At 36.1% G+C, this 13,864-nt stretch overlaps 1 protein-coding gene across 25 annotated transcripts in view; it reads right to left on the reverse strand.

Moving 5' to 3' along the window:
* The window catches only part of NRXN1 (neurexin 1), a 679,465-nt gene that overhangs the window by 376,100 nt on the left and 289,501 nt on the right, over positions 1-13,864 (reverse strand). For 16 of the 25 annotated variants that reach the window (XM_063152505.1, XM_063152473.1, XM_063152486.1 and 13 more), the window contains one exon: positions 11,843-11,869. The exons of the other annotated variants lie outside the window; for them this stretch is intronic. In XM_063152505.1, the coding sequence (XP_063008575.1) occupies positions 11,843-11,869 (27 nt within the window). The remainder of the gene's footprint in view (positions 1-11,842; positions 11,870-13,864) is intronic. 25 annotated transcript variants of the gene reach the window in all.

A 13,864-nucleotide genomic window follows, 5' to 3' on the forward strand; every position in this document is an offset into this window, starting at 1 on the left:
GCACTTCACTCCCTGGAGGAAAATCTCATAGAATGTAAAATGAATGAGAAATAATACCAAAGAATTAGTATAAGCTACATGAACCACAGCTCCCTTTTTCCTTTAATTGATTTTTCTCTTTCCATGTCTTGGTCTTCATCTTGTGTCTTGTTGCTTCAAGACTGCCTAGACAAGTAACTGCTGAAGAATTCCTTGCAGACTTCCCAAAGGGGACTGCATCTCACAAAGCCAACTTTATCTTGATGTCTCAGCTCAACAGAGCAACATCTCCTTTGAAGTGACTTGTCTGATGGATTGAGGCCTAGAAATCAGCTGGAAGGGAGCATAAGTTAACCTCTTGACATGTCATCCAAAAAAGTAATGTGCTTGGATGGAAATTTCAACAGCTACCTGAATATAATTCATTAAAGTTATTGTCAAGAAGAGATAATAAGGAAGCAGTTATGTGGTTCCAGTAATAAGCTACCGAGTGCTTAAAATGTTATGATAGATGTTTCATGCATTTTAATAGACATAAATGCAAAATGTGCTAGATACAGAGTAAGTGCTTTTAATATAAGTAACTGCTCATCAGTGACATGAACTGGGTAGATGTTTTTAATGTTATCAGGTCTTCAAAAAAAGCACATTGAGAAATGAATTACTGTTCTTATAACATTAATGAAGAATAATGTTGTAGCTGAGGGCTTGCTAGGCTCCTTCGTCAAGACTGAACTTATGAAATGCTGCCTTGCTGCAGAGGAGTGAAGCAAGGATAAATGAGGCACCTTTCTGAAACAGCCAGGGAGCCATTAGTAAAACTAATACATACTTACACAAAGGACTTTTGCAGATACAGTAAAGGAGGGGCCAACAAAATGCCACAGATGACTCAGAAAACAGATTCTGTGAACTTGTATTTGTGCAAATTGGTGGACAACTCAATTTCTGTGCTACATATGAAAAGGACAAAAGCTCCATGCCCATGTGCTGGTCTCTACTGTCTATAACCAGATTTCCCTGATCTTAGTGCTGAAGGAGTAAGATAATTCCTTACCAGGGATTTATTCCAGACTTCCAGCAGAACAAATATAGAAATGCATCAAAATAATTTTGATTTATGCAAAATTTTAGTTTGGCACCCTTTTCATTTTTTCTCTCTTTGATTGAAGAAGAGGGAGCCAAACATTTCCTAAGCAGATTGGCTCTCCTCATCAGACAAAGCTGAGAAATAGGATCAAATCTGACTCTCACTGAAATTAGCTGCACTTTTTTTGATTATTTAGAAGTAGTATCTATTAATATGAGAGGGACAGACAGAAACTTGGCAATTCCCCTCAACATATGCCAGACCTGCTGCAATGCTCACTGGCTGTGCTAGGGAGAACACCCCATTCCAATTTCACTCTCTTGGACTCTGTTTCCCCTTTCCCCTTTTCCTGCCAAATGCATGTCCATCCTATTAAAAAAATAATCACAAACACTTATTCTATGATGAGTTCCTTACAAGTGTATATCAGGACAGAATGACAGCTTTGAGCGTGTGTTGTGCTGATCAGAAAAACAGTATCCACTGCAGAGAGATGGCAATTTGGCTGGTTTTCCTTGAAAAGTTCTTGAGATAACACAGCACCACTGAATTACTATGGCTTTGTTTTTGGAAAAAAACCTATTCACTAACTTAATAGATTTAAATGCTTTCTGAACTAAACTATTGATGATTTTAATATCTTTTAACAAAGATTTTTTTGGAATAAAATAACCAACTAATTTTCCATTCCCTACAAATAAGTCTTTAGATGTAGTATTAAAATAGAAAGACTGGAGTATTTCTCCATAGAATTTTAATTTATAAGCACTTCTAAATGTTTTCTGCAAACATATTAATAAATATTCCTCTCAAGAGCATTATATCTTAGAAACGGTGTCTTAAGAAACAAAAGCAGAAAAAGGAAATAAGGGTGTTTTTACATGTAGTCTGATGGTATTTTTAATCTGTTTATAAATTTAGAAACATCATCAACTCATTATTTTTTCTTAATACTGAATGCCAGCAATGAATTTCTTTTTTAAGGAGCTACAGACCAAAATTTCTGGCCAGAAAGTTGTTATTACTAAGTAAAAAAAAAAAAAAAAAAAAAAAATTTCACAATGCCTAGTGAATATAAAAGAGCCATCTTAATTAATGGCTTACCCTAATTTGACTTGATTTGTCAGTTAATCAAGAAGGTTTTTTGAGAAATTGTTGAAATATTGGCTTGTGTCATCTGCTGCCATCTGTGCCTTAACACTCTAATTTTCATGGAATCTGATTGCAAAGTTTAGAATGACTGTATACAACCCAGTTGATGATAGATTTATAATTTTTTTCAGCCCAATGTTTCTCTGAGTCTGTGATTACTTTCACTAGCAATTTCCTGTTGCTCTCAATACAGGGTATAAACTAGTGATGAAATAATTAGGGAAAGAACTTGCAAATTAAGCTGGGAAATGGCACATAAGACCAGCTAGTTCAGCACTGTGCCTTCAAGAGCAGCACAGAAAAGCAGAACTGCTCTGCAGTAATTACTACTCTAATACGGTCACAGCTTCCAGTAATGGCCATGGTTGGGACTTCTGGAGCTGCAGAAACAGCCTTATCTCAGAAAGCCCTTGATGTATTTCTATTTCATTTAAAAAAATCAATTTATTAACCTCCTGCTGCTTCTTATGGCTGTATAATCATATATTTATAAAAATGCATTCATATTCTCTCAGGTATTTGTTCTTTTCCTAGCATGTCTAGCTGCCCTGTGTAGGAAAGTTAATCCATGCTTGTAATCCTCCCTGTTTTCCCCATTTAAGTTAATCATGAGGAATGGGAACTGAACACACATGGAGTGCTCAGGAAGGGGATAAACCATGACGGCATAACAGCACAATGCTGCTTTCTCTTCTGGTCTTACCCCCTCTGCCCACAGCTCCTCCCATCCACTGGGATTTCTGGTCACTTTGAGCACTGAACTGTTTTATGAGAGCTATTTACAATGGCTGCACAATTTCCTCAGCTCAGTGCCACCACACTCCATTTCTGAGCTGGCATAATTAAGGTGACTTTTTTCTAGCATGAATTACCTTGTGTGTATTGCTGTTTAATTCCACCTACCACTTAACCAGTCATTCAGCATTTTGGAGCCCCTCAGAAAATTCCTCAAGCATGGCATTTAATTTGATTTTCTTAAATAATCCCCTTGCATTTGCAAATAATATCATCTCAGGGCTCCTCTTCAGTCACTCATGAATATGATAGGAGAGATTCCTGTGAGAACAGTCGGGAGCAGAGCTTCACTGTGCAATGACTGCCATGGCAGCCCAGTTCACTAATATGAGTGACATTACATTAGCTTTTATATATTCTTCTCCAGAAGAAAATATTATTCAATTCCTTTGCTATTACTGATTAGAACAGGATTCCTTATTATCCCTGCAAGATTTGTCTGTAACACCCACTTTCTGTCATGGAAAAAAAAATTGTGAGGATAATTTAAATCCCCAGACCTGAAATGTGATTAAGTCATCTTGCTTCTCAAAAGCTAAAGGAAGAAAACATAAAAGTAAAATAAGAGAAATTTAGAACCTGCTATACATGAAAAACTTACTTTCAAGTGCTTCTTCCCATTAAAATATTTAAGAGGCCTATTCTACTTCTTCTGAAAAATCCTTTTATGAAAGATTTGCCAGGACCAGTATGAGCTAGACACACATAGCTCCCTTGCATATAAATCAGGATTGATTAATTCAAGACAGCCTATTCTTACAGATCCAGCACATCCTGGAGGCTGCTTTGTCCCTGTTGGTAACATGAGAGGCTCCATGCTTGCAGCAGTCTCTGCTTTCCTACCCTCCAAGAGTCCCCTTGTCATGTTGAGTGTTTTAGAGGATCTCCTGCTCCCTGTTCAGAGATCAGAGGGAACAACTCCAGCCCAATTCAGGCTGCGCCCCTGGGCTTTGCTTGTGGAACTTTGGCAGCATTCCAGAGCTCAGAGCCCACTGGTACATAACCACACCATGGCCCTGACTCAGACAGCCTCATATACCCACCAAACTGACAGCTATCTACATCTAGGATAGCAAAAATTAAAGTATACACTGAAATACCACCAATGGAAAGTCTATTCTCAGCAATCTTAAAGGAGTTTCCGAAAAAAAATCAAGTAGGAGTGCTAAAAAAGTCTTTACCTGAATGTTAAACTAATGATTTTTCACTGCCAGTTAGGGCAACTAATTTTCAAATTTACACAAATAGCTTTCTGTTTAAGCTTTTACTGTTGCCATTGCAGAGCACACCACTGTGCCTTGAGAAAGCCACAGTTATGTTATTATTGTAATGTAAATGTTTGATTAGTGAGGACCCTGTAAAACCAGGTTTATCTTTAAAGTACCACGAGTAGAATGTGTGATTTAAAAAGACAAAAGCAATATGGATGAAGAGGTGAAAAGACAGGAAAGAAGCATGCACACAAAAAACCATCTGTTTTCTAGTAAGAGAACTTGAAATAATATTTTACTGACAGCCTGCCAGGAGACTAATGACAATTTGCTCCTCTGTTAGCTAAGGAAGAACAAACATAGATAAAATTTTATATGGAACAAGTAGAATGCAGCACATAAATAAATTTTATTGCTATCCTTCAGGCTGAAAGCACTGATGGACCAAAGCCCTCAGTCCCCAGCAGCCAACCCTGAAAGCTTTGTCAGGGAGTAAGAAAATATCATCATAGACTCTTAAATGGTCAGCCAGGATATATAAAGGCTTTATTTTCAATTTTATAAAGGTTTGAGCTTTTTTGCTGTTAATGTGATTGTCTCCCATGCACCAGCTAAGCAGATTGAGGCAAGGGCCTCACCACTGGCTTTGAAAAATTGTATGTGCAAGACTCTTTTTAAGATTTCTTCATAATAAGCTAATTGATTCAAGTTTTCTTATTCTCTTTATTAGTTCAAGATTTCTTAACCACTACAACTGGATAAAAATGGAAGCTTTTTAGATAACTTGAGCATTTCCCGGCAAAATTCCTGTGCTAACTAAAACATAGGCTTGAGATGAGAAATCAGTATATCTTAAGACTATTTTCTCAGTCACTCACTGAGAGAACTCATTCTTGAAAGCCCAATGTGACTTCATTATTTCCTTCTCAGAGCTCTCCCTCAAGCCAAATTATATCAATGTTAAATTTCCCAAAAAGCCACAAAATAAAATTTATTTCAGACCTTTATTACCTTATATGAACGGCCAAAAAGCACAGCATCGCCTCAGTTGGCACCTCCTAATACATATCCACTTTGTGAGGTTCAATGGCTTTTCCTCATGATAAAACTCCCTAAAATTTCCTAGGTTCAACATCCAGCTTGTTTGATAAACCTAATAATTGTGATGTACATAACTGAAGGTGCACACATTTACCCAGAAACCTTTTCCAGCATTTCCCTTCAGCTATCTGAAATATCAATTCCTTAATTGATATAGATTAAGCATTCCACAGCTCAAGAAGTGATGTTTCTTCCTTTCTGTACATAACACGTACTTTTCCAGGATGTTGTTGCTTAGATGTAGGCCAGATGAATTCATTTTGGGATAGTAGAAATCTGTGTTGCTGAAAAAAGCAATGCACTCTTTCTACTGGAGGTTGCTTTTCTACTGTCCCTGCAACATCCTGCCTCCCCCTCTTCCTGTTTTATTTTACAACAGGTGTCAGAAAACTGCAGCAAGTCAAAATTAGCAATTTTGTTAATGGATCACTTTAGTCAAATTCATCACATAGACACTTGAATCTTATGTGCTGGCAGAAAAGCAATGCAAGAGGATGACCAGAAGACATGAAGACAGAAGAACACAATTTTTAAAGCAAATGGGAGGGGGTTTTTTTAGAGATAGATGAAATTCTGCAACACAAAAACCAAAGAATGATTTGCAATCTTTTGAAAAAGGACCAGAAGTGGCCCTGCTGGTTCACTTTACTCTCCTACCATTCAAGAATCAGCCACTCAGCCACTACTTTTGTCCAGAGCAGGTGGGCAAGCAGACTGCAGGAAGAGGCGAATGGCTTTGCAATCTCTGCCCCAGTGAGCCAATTAATGTGTTGGGCTCACAGGGTATAACCTGCGCAGCACCACTTCTTTCCACTCTATATTTAACAGAGAAAGAGAAATTAGAGGCATCTCTCACAAGTGGCTGCTGTGGCTGTACAGAATAAATTATGTGCTATCCCTTAATGACTTCAGCCCATACAGGCAAGCTCTTTTGCTTCCAAACCTGAGCTTTCTTCCCAAGCTGAGATGCTTTCAACCTTTGCTGCAAACACAGAGACTGGAACAAGACAGGATGGTCTCTGCAGCTTCTGGACTGAGGGCTGCAGTGAGAGTCTCTGAGTAAAGCAGCAGTTTTCCCATTTTTGCCATGCTATCTATTAGCAACTAGGAGACTGTAATCAGAATTTGACTGAATAGGACCAGGTATGTTTTCATTTTTGTTGCCTAGCAGCAGATCCTGTTTTTCAGGAAATTATATGAAAAGAGGCCTTTAAACTGTTATTGCTGAATGAGTAGGAATCCAATGACTTCCTGTTCTAAATCCGCAAAGTATAGGCAAAGTTTTAAAAGAATTATTTATAATTATTTCAAACTTTGTGCTGCAAACAGAGGAAAGTTCCTGACTGAACTTGCAGAGAAAGCACCCTGCTGATTTGCTGCATGTCCTCTATGGTAAAACTCTTTTACATGTTTTTGCCAGGCTGTCAGCCACACTTAATGAGGGAAAGATCAAAACTCATGCAATTCATAAGCACTCTGAAAGAAAACAGGCCAAATACAAAATCTTACATTTTGGGTGGAGCTACAAAATTGAATCATTTTAATGATTTTCTACTGCCAACAACAGCAAAAAAAAAAATTGCAAGTAATATATTTCAATAATTCTTTTTTACCATAGTAGGAAGTTAATACATGGAAATGTATTAATGATTTGCTTATCACAGAAGATTTAGGAATGTCCCTAAGAGCAGCTGAAGATGTGCAATAAACAAGATTTTTTTTCATTGGAAGATTTTGTAATAAAATGCAGTTTTACAGGCAGTAGTTCAAAAAGATGTATAGCCTTGATGTAAGATTTTCTGCTGCTTAAAATTCATGTGCACATTGAGAATACAATGCAATTGAACACCATTGCTGGTTCTTTAATAGATACAATTCTCTTCTTATTTACCAATAATCTGACAAAGCTCCTTGTCATACCCTGGATTTGTAGGATACTTTGACAAGAAAGAAATGCTTCAGTAACAGATGTTTCCAAATAAAATAACTTAATCATCTGTAATGTGCACATCTGCAGAATAGGAAATTTTAAAAGGATGAGCATACAAAACAAGGAAAAAGAGATTAAGGGCTACAGAGAAGAGCAGAGAATTGAAATGCCATGAGAAAATAAAATGAGAGGAACAATAAATTATATGGAGAATGGATGAATAACTAGATAGACACAAGAACAAGGGATGCATGTAAATACAACCACTGAAGGAGCACTTTGCTGGAAGAACAAACTGAAATCTTTCCAAGCCCAGGAAACTCTTCCTAATTTACCGAGGTAGATAACAAACTTGCAAACCTGGTTCACTCATTCCCTGGGGAATTGTGTACACATTTACTACCACGGGACTCTCTGCTCCCTGACATCCTGCAATTCATAATCATTGCTCCTGACAGTCCTGCATTTGAGCATAACTGAACTCAGTGCCACTGCTCTGAATTATTGCCTACAGAAGCAAACCTGTGTGCTAGAAAACTGACCTAAATCTCCCCTGCACTGTGTGCCACAAGCTGAGCAATCATTCACAGCACCATTCAAAAATGTGCCCTGTATTTTTTCATATTGAACAAAAGTATCAGACTGGGAAATGAGAGCTAGCTATTTACCAATTAACATTATGAGTGGTATAATGTATCAATTAATAAAAAAACCCCATCAATCCTACTTGGCTAACTCATACAAAAATATACAAAATTTATTTCCAGAAATGATAGCAATAAAATAATAGTAATTAAGCACTCACAGCCCAAAAGATGAAATAATGTGTAAGACTGCAGATGTCTGTGACAAAAACATATTGAATATTAAAAACAGCAGCTTTTATAGCTACCTGGATTTTTACAGATACTAATATTTTGGAAACATTAAAACTGGAAAAAAACAAACAAAAAAAAAAAAAAAAAAAAAAAACCAAAAAAAGCCCCCAGAAATTTAATTTAAGTCAAGATTGTAGCCTTTAAAGTTAAGACAGTGAAAAACATGAAAATTTTGAAAAACTATGAAAATATGAAAATCACATCTCTTTTTTGTTCACAAGTCATTCAGAAACTGTTACTGAACTGAAATGGAAATTTTATTGGGGTGAAGTTTGTCTCTAAGAAATACTAGGGAAAAATCCCATTCAGTTCAACAGGATTCACAGCTATTAGTAATTTATGCTTGACAGTTTGCAGTGAAAGGGTAACAATTCCTTCCTTCATTGAAAGGAAGAAATATTTTGGGGATTTTATATATATTTTTATATAATTAATTCTTAGGCAATTTTTAAGGATCAGTTTATCAATTCTGTGTATAATGTATAAGACTTCTACAGCTATTAACTTATTTTTCTATTTTTAGAATGCTTAATGCCAAAAAATACTGTTACATTCATATTATTTAAAACAACAGAATTCACTGCAGTCTTATTTTTAAATGAGGTCCTCACCCCTATGAGCACTAATAAGGAAACCACAGCAGCTATTTCTGTTCCTCAAATAAGTTTTTCCCTTTCTCTTGGTGTCAGCCCCAGCACTGACCTACATGTACCTGCAATTTAAAAGGACCATTTAATTCACTGCCTAAAAGACAATTTAATTTCACATACTTGTAGCTCTGAAGAACACAATGAAGTTGTTTAAGGATGTACAAACCCAGCATTTCAGCAATGGCATTTTCTGACTGACATGAGGCAGAATTTCCAGTGATGTATGATTTTATGGGCATACCAATCTTCTAAACCAGCACAAAATATTTAGCATGCCATGCATTGTTAATGAAACACAAGTTCAGTAGTGATCTGATATCTCATGAACACTTTAAATTTTTTTTAAAACATTCTGTCCTCCAAACAAGGAAGACTCCAAAATGCCATCTGTTCTACAAGACAGGACATCAGCTAAAGGTGAAGGGATGACCAAGTGTAGAAAAAGTTGCTGCCATTATCTTAGCTCTGTCAGGCAACACTTATTAATTTGATCTGCAGTGAGCAGAAGACAGGCTTCAGGAGAAAGTGAGAGGAAGAAGAGGTGCAGTATTTTAATCCCTGGGTTTACAGCACACAGCAGGAGAAGGTGCTTACATTCACATTTTCCTTTTTCTTCTCTCAAGCTTGTTGATGTTCAGCTTAAGTTTTTGGATTTTTCTTTTTTAATTGACACCCCAAATTCAAACCAGATGCCTTCATCCTGACCTTACCTCTGCTACCAGGCTACTTATAACACATAACTCTCAGTCCCAACACTGAGGTTAATTAACAGGACTGATTCCTAAGTAACAGAAATAGGAAATGGAAAAAAAAGTTTTTCAAACTTGAAAACCAGATTTACTATCAACCTAAAATGAGGATTGATACATATCCAGCTCTCAGCAGAAAGAAGAGAGGCACTCAACTATCACAGTGTTTAGCAACTCGATACTCCAGTTCTGGATGCTGTTGCTTTGAAACAAATTGTGTCCCACTAAACCCCATTATATTTTCTAATAAGCATTTTTAAGGACTGCTTGGAGCAATAATTCTCCATAATCTAAAAATCAGGATATAGAAATTGCTCATTAAACATCTGGTTGCTGAAAATCTCCAGTGCAGACAAGAAAGCATTGTGGTACTTACCATACTGAACGCTCACAAAACCCTGCTGAGCACACACAAGCACCACAGGGAGATGGAACTAATCACCCAAGTTCATTTCTAGCAACAAAACCACTATAAACAAACTGTAAAGAAAAATAACTTATGAGTATTTTATACCAAGGATATTATGTAGAGAGGTTATGTTGCTTCTGAATGAGACCAAGAATTTATAAGTGTTAATCCAATCCAGCAGATACATTGCTTCTCTTTGCAGTCCTCTAATTGGAGGCTTATTTGTGTTTGCAGATTCTCTTTTGATCCAAACCTTGCATAAAAATGAAACCTAGAAACCATTTAATTTACCTTTGACACATCATTTAATCCAAAAGAGATTAAAAAATTAAAACACCTGTTATATTGTGGCTTCATTTCTGGGTGGTTTCCTTATGTTAGTAACTCTATTTTCAGATGGATTTTCTGATTTTATTAAGGAAGTTAAGGAAAAAAAACAATATTGCTTTTCCTAGGAAAAAAAAAGGTATTTACCAAAGGCAGACACTCTCATTACAGTTCTGCCCCAAAATCTGCTTATTTTACACTTGTTTTATTCTAATTGAGTTTTCATCAGTAGAAAACAATAGTGTCCCGTGGCAGATCAAGAAAATGCTTCTGAGATTTTTCATTATTTTATACATTTTAGCAAGTGAGAATTTTTTATTTTCTTATTATTTTCTTTTTAATCTGAGGACAATATCTTTATGCCTTGGTGATTACAAGCATTTCCTTTATTGTATTGAAGTCTCTCTGAATTTAAGAACAGGTTAAATTAAACACTTGCCTCAGGAAATTTTTCTGCTTTTTAATACAAATGTTGTATTTTTGTCTTGTAAAAATTATTATTAAAAAGTCTATTAGAAAATGACACATTAAGAATAAGTTCAGATCCTTGTTTTTCTTTATGGGTTATAAAACTATTAAGGAATGTTATGTTAATATATTTTAACTCTTACCAACTACAAATTAAACCTGTGCAGTGTGTTGTTTAGCTTTTTTTTTTTTTTTTTTTTCTATTTTCATAAAGCCAGTCCTCTGGCCTGCAAAACCTGTTAGGAAGGGAAACAGAAAAACAACCCAAAACTCAAATCTACCATACTTACTATCAATAATTTTGTTGACACCATTCAGGAATTCCATAGACTCAAAATAAAATCACAGTCCTTTTTCTCCTTTCAGAATATAGCCTCTTAATCCAAATAATATCAGAGAAGTTAAAATTTAGTCCATTCATCTGGCAAATGTTTCCCTCTGTTTCATAAACATGCATATCACAGAGAAAAATTGTTCAATTCAAGGATTTTTAACATAATTAGAGTGTAAAAAATCATCATAGAAATATGGTCATTCTCAGACTTAAATAATGCCCTTATTGCAATGTATCACATTTCCATAAATCAAAGATTTAGCAAAACCAAATTGCATTATAACCAGCTGGTAAATACAGGTAATTGTCTAGGGGGATTGTAAAATAGAAATTTTTGTAGTAAAAACTGTTATGTTCCAACAATCTAACGACAAGTTGAAGGCAAAATGTCAGGAAAATTAGAAGGAAGGCGTGGGGGGGGGGGAAGTGTAACAGCTTATCACAAATGCCGGTTAAAAAATTCTATGGATATTGTAAATATAAAATAGCCTCTCTAGAATAACACAGTGCTACAGGCACCATTTCTCTAGGCTTGTTTACAACCTGTAGAATGCTTCCTTTTTAATATTCTAGGTAATGTTATGTCCTGTGGGAAGGACAAAAAACAAGTGCTAAAGTATATGATGACTTTTTACACAATGATAATTAATAATCACATTTCATTAATAAATTATCAAATGCTTGCAAGCTGTCCACAATCTCTGTCATTATAGTTTGCATATTTTACAATGGTGGAATAACATTTTAAAAAGTTTGAATAGGCACTTACTGGAATTACAGTTAATCCTGATACAGTCTAGATGGGGAAGAATAGATGAAAAATGAAAATTTATCCTTCAAGGTAATAGCTGCAGACATCCAATAAAATCACAGTCCACCCTTCCGGGGACAGACACATGCAAATATGGCCACTCCATGTCATCAGTCTTTACGTGGTGTTATAACCCAGATATACTGCGAGAAGTCTTTACCAATAGAAACGACAAATAGGGTAAAAAATGGCCAATTTCAAACAAAGCTACATGGTGACAAAAATCTAAGTGAAAAAGTCAGGATTAAAAGTCAAAGATGCTTAACTGAGGCAGGCTGCAACTTTCTCCCCATCTGTGAAAGAACAGGTAATTTGTCTCAGTGCAATTAGAAAGTGCTCCGTCACAATGGGTCATAGAGCAGGCCAGGCCACAATCAGACACCTTGGACAACTTGTGGATAGTATAACCTCAAAGGCTCATCTTCACAAGCTAGGGATTGACACACAGAGCTCATCACCCAGGCCAGAAACAAGGGGCTGTGGGTTTGCATGTCCTTAACGTCTAAATTTTAGATATGAACAGTGACTACTTTAAAGTTATATTGATACAGAGAAAAAAACCCACGTATTTATAAACACTTATTAGAGAAGGAAGAGAATCCTTTTCTATTTTAAGATTATTTTCTTGCCAGACTAAGAAAAAACCAAATAAATAAAAAAGAAAAAGGAAAAATAAAAGGGGGTGTTGGAGGAAGAAACAATATTATTAGGGCATGGATTTATTTACTTTTCATTGACTTTCATAAACTATAGAAGTAGGCAGAGGGTGGCGTTTTTTGTTTTGTACATAAAGTGATTAACCTGATTTGTGCATGATCCTCTCCTGAGCTACCTATATTTATTAATTATTAAAAAAAAAAACAAAAAAAAACAAAACAAAAACAAAAAAAAAAAAAACAAAAAAAAACAAAACAACAAAAAAAAGAAAACCAAACCCCAAACCCTACACCACGCTACTTCGCTACTTGGTTTGTTCGGCTACTCCGGCTTTACACCTTTGAGGAACATGTATACCATCAAACCTAGATTTTGTTTCCATATAGCTGAGTTTGTCATGTGTCGTCAACCGCATCAGAAAAGTGGTTGCAAACAGCCTAGGAGCAGCACCTGCACACCCCCTTTACAGAAAGCTCTCAGAGCCTCCCACCCTGGCTTCCCTGCAGGAGGGGACAGGCAGGGAAGAGTCATCACAACACCCTTTGCTCCTCCTCCTCCTCCCTTCTCACCCCTAAACACCAGGGCCTTGGAGTGTGACCCTTGGATGAAGTGGAGGATCAGGTGGTTATTTTCTTACTCTTCACTCCCCACTGGTGCTTTCTAAATCTGTGACTAAAGCAAAAAGAGTCACTTAATTCCTTTTAAAAATAGGAATGAATATTTTTTATTCCCTGAATGGGAAATAGCTGTATGGGATGGGCATTTTCCTCCTGTTCTGCTTCATGTCCTGACTTGGACTTATGCCTCTTAAGCATGGCAGAAGCTTCTAATGCCACTCCGCCCCTTAAGCACTTTTATTTCTTTACTTACTGTTTTTTTTTTTAAACTACAGAGAGTCATAACCTGACATTTTGTCCATCATATTTTAAACAAGGAAACAAATTTTTCTTGTTTTTTTTTTTTTTTTTCTGTAAAAGGGCTTGTGCCTCTTGTGTTCACAAGGCTGTTTGCTGAGGGCCGCAGTCTTTGGGCATTGAAGGGTTGTGTTATCGTTCGATACTACAAAAATAGCACTACAGAATTGTTTAAAAAAGAGGAGATGGATTTAATACAGATTTGACACCTAAAAAAAGGAGAACAAGAAATCAATCAGTGGGAATATCTAACTGCAACATTTTCAGTGTTAAAACCAGAAAGTCTTCAATATATTTTCATGTCATAAATTAATTGGCGGAGGTAAAACTGAGCTGACCTATATATATGTTGTTTCTTCTTGCACATTGAAATTGTGAAATTACTATTTTGAAGAAATTGTGGAGGGAG

Source organism: Melospiza melodia, chromosome 3 (genome assembly GCF_035770615.1).
Source record: "Melospiza melodia melodia isolate bMelMel2 chromosome 3, bMelMel2.pri, whole genome shotgun sequence".
Classification (NCBI taxonomy): Eukaryota; Metazoa; Chordata; class Aves; order Passeriformes; family Passerellidae; genus Melospiza; species Melospiza melodia.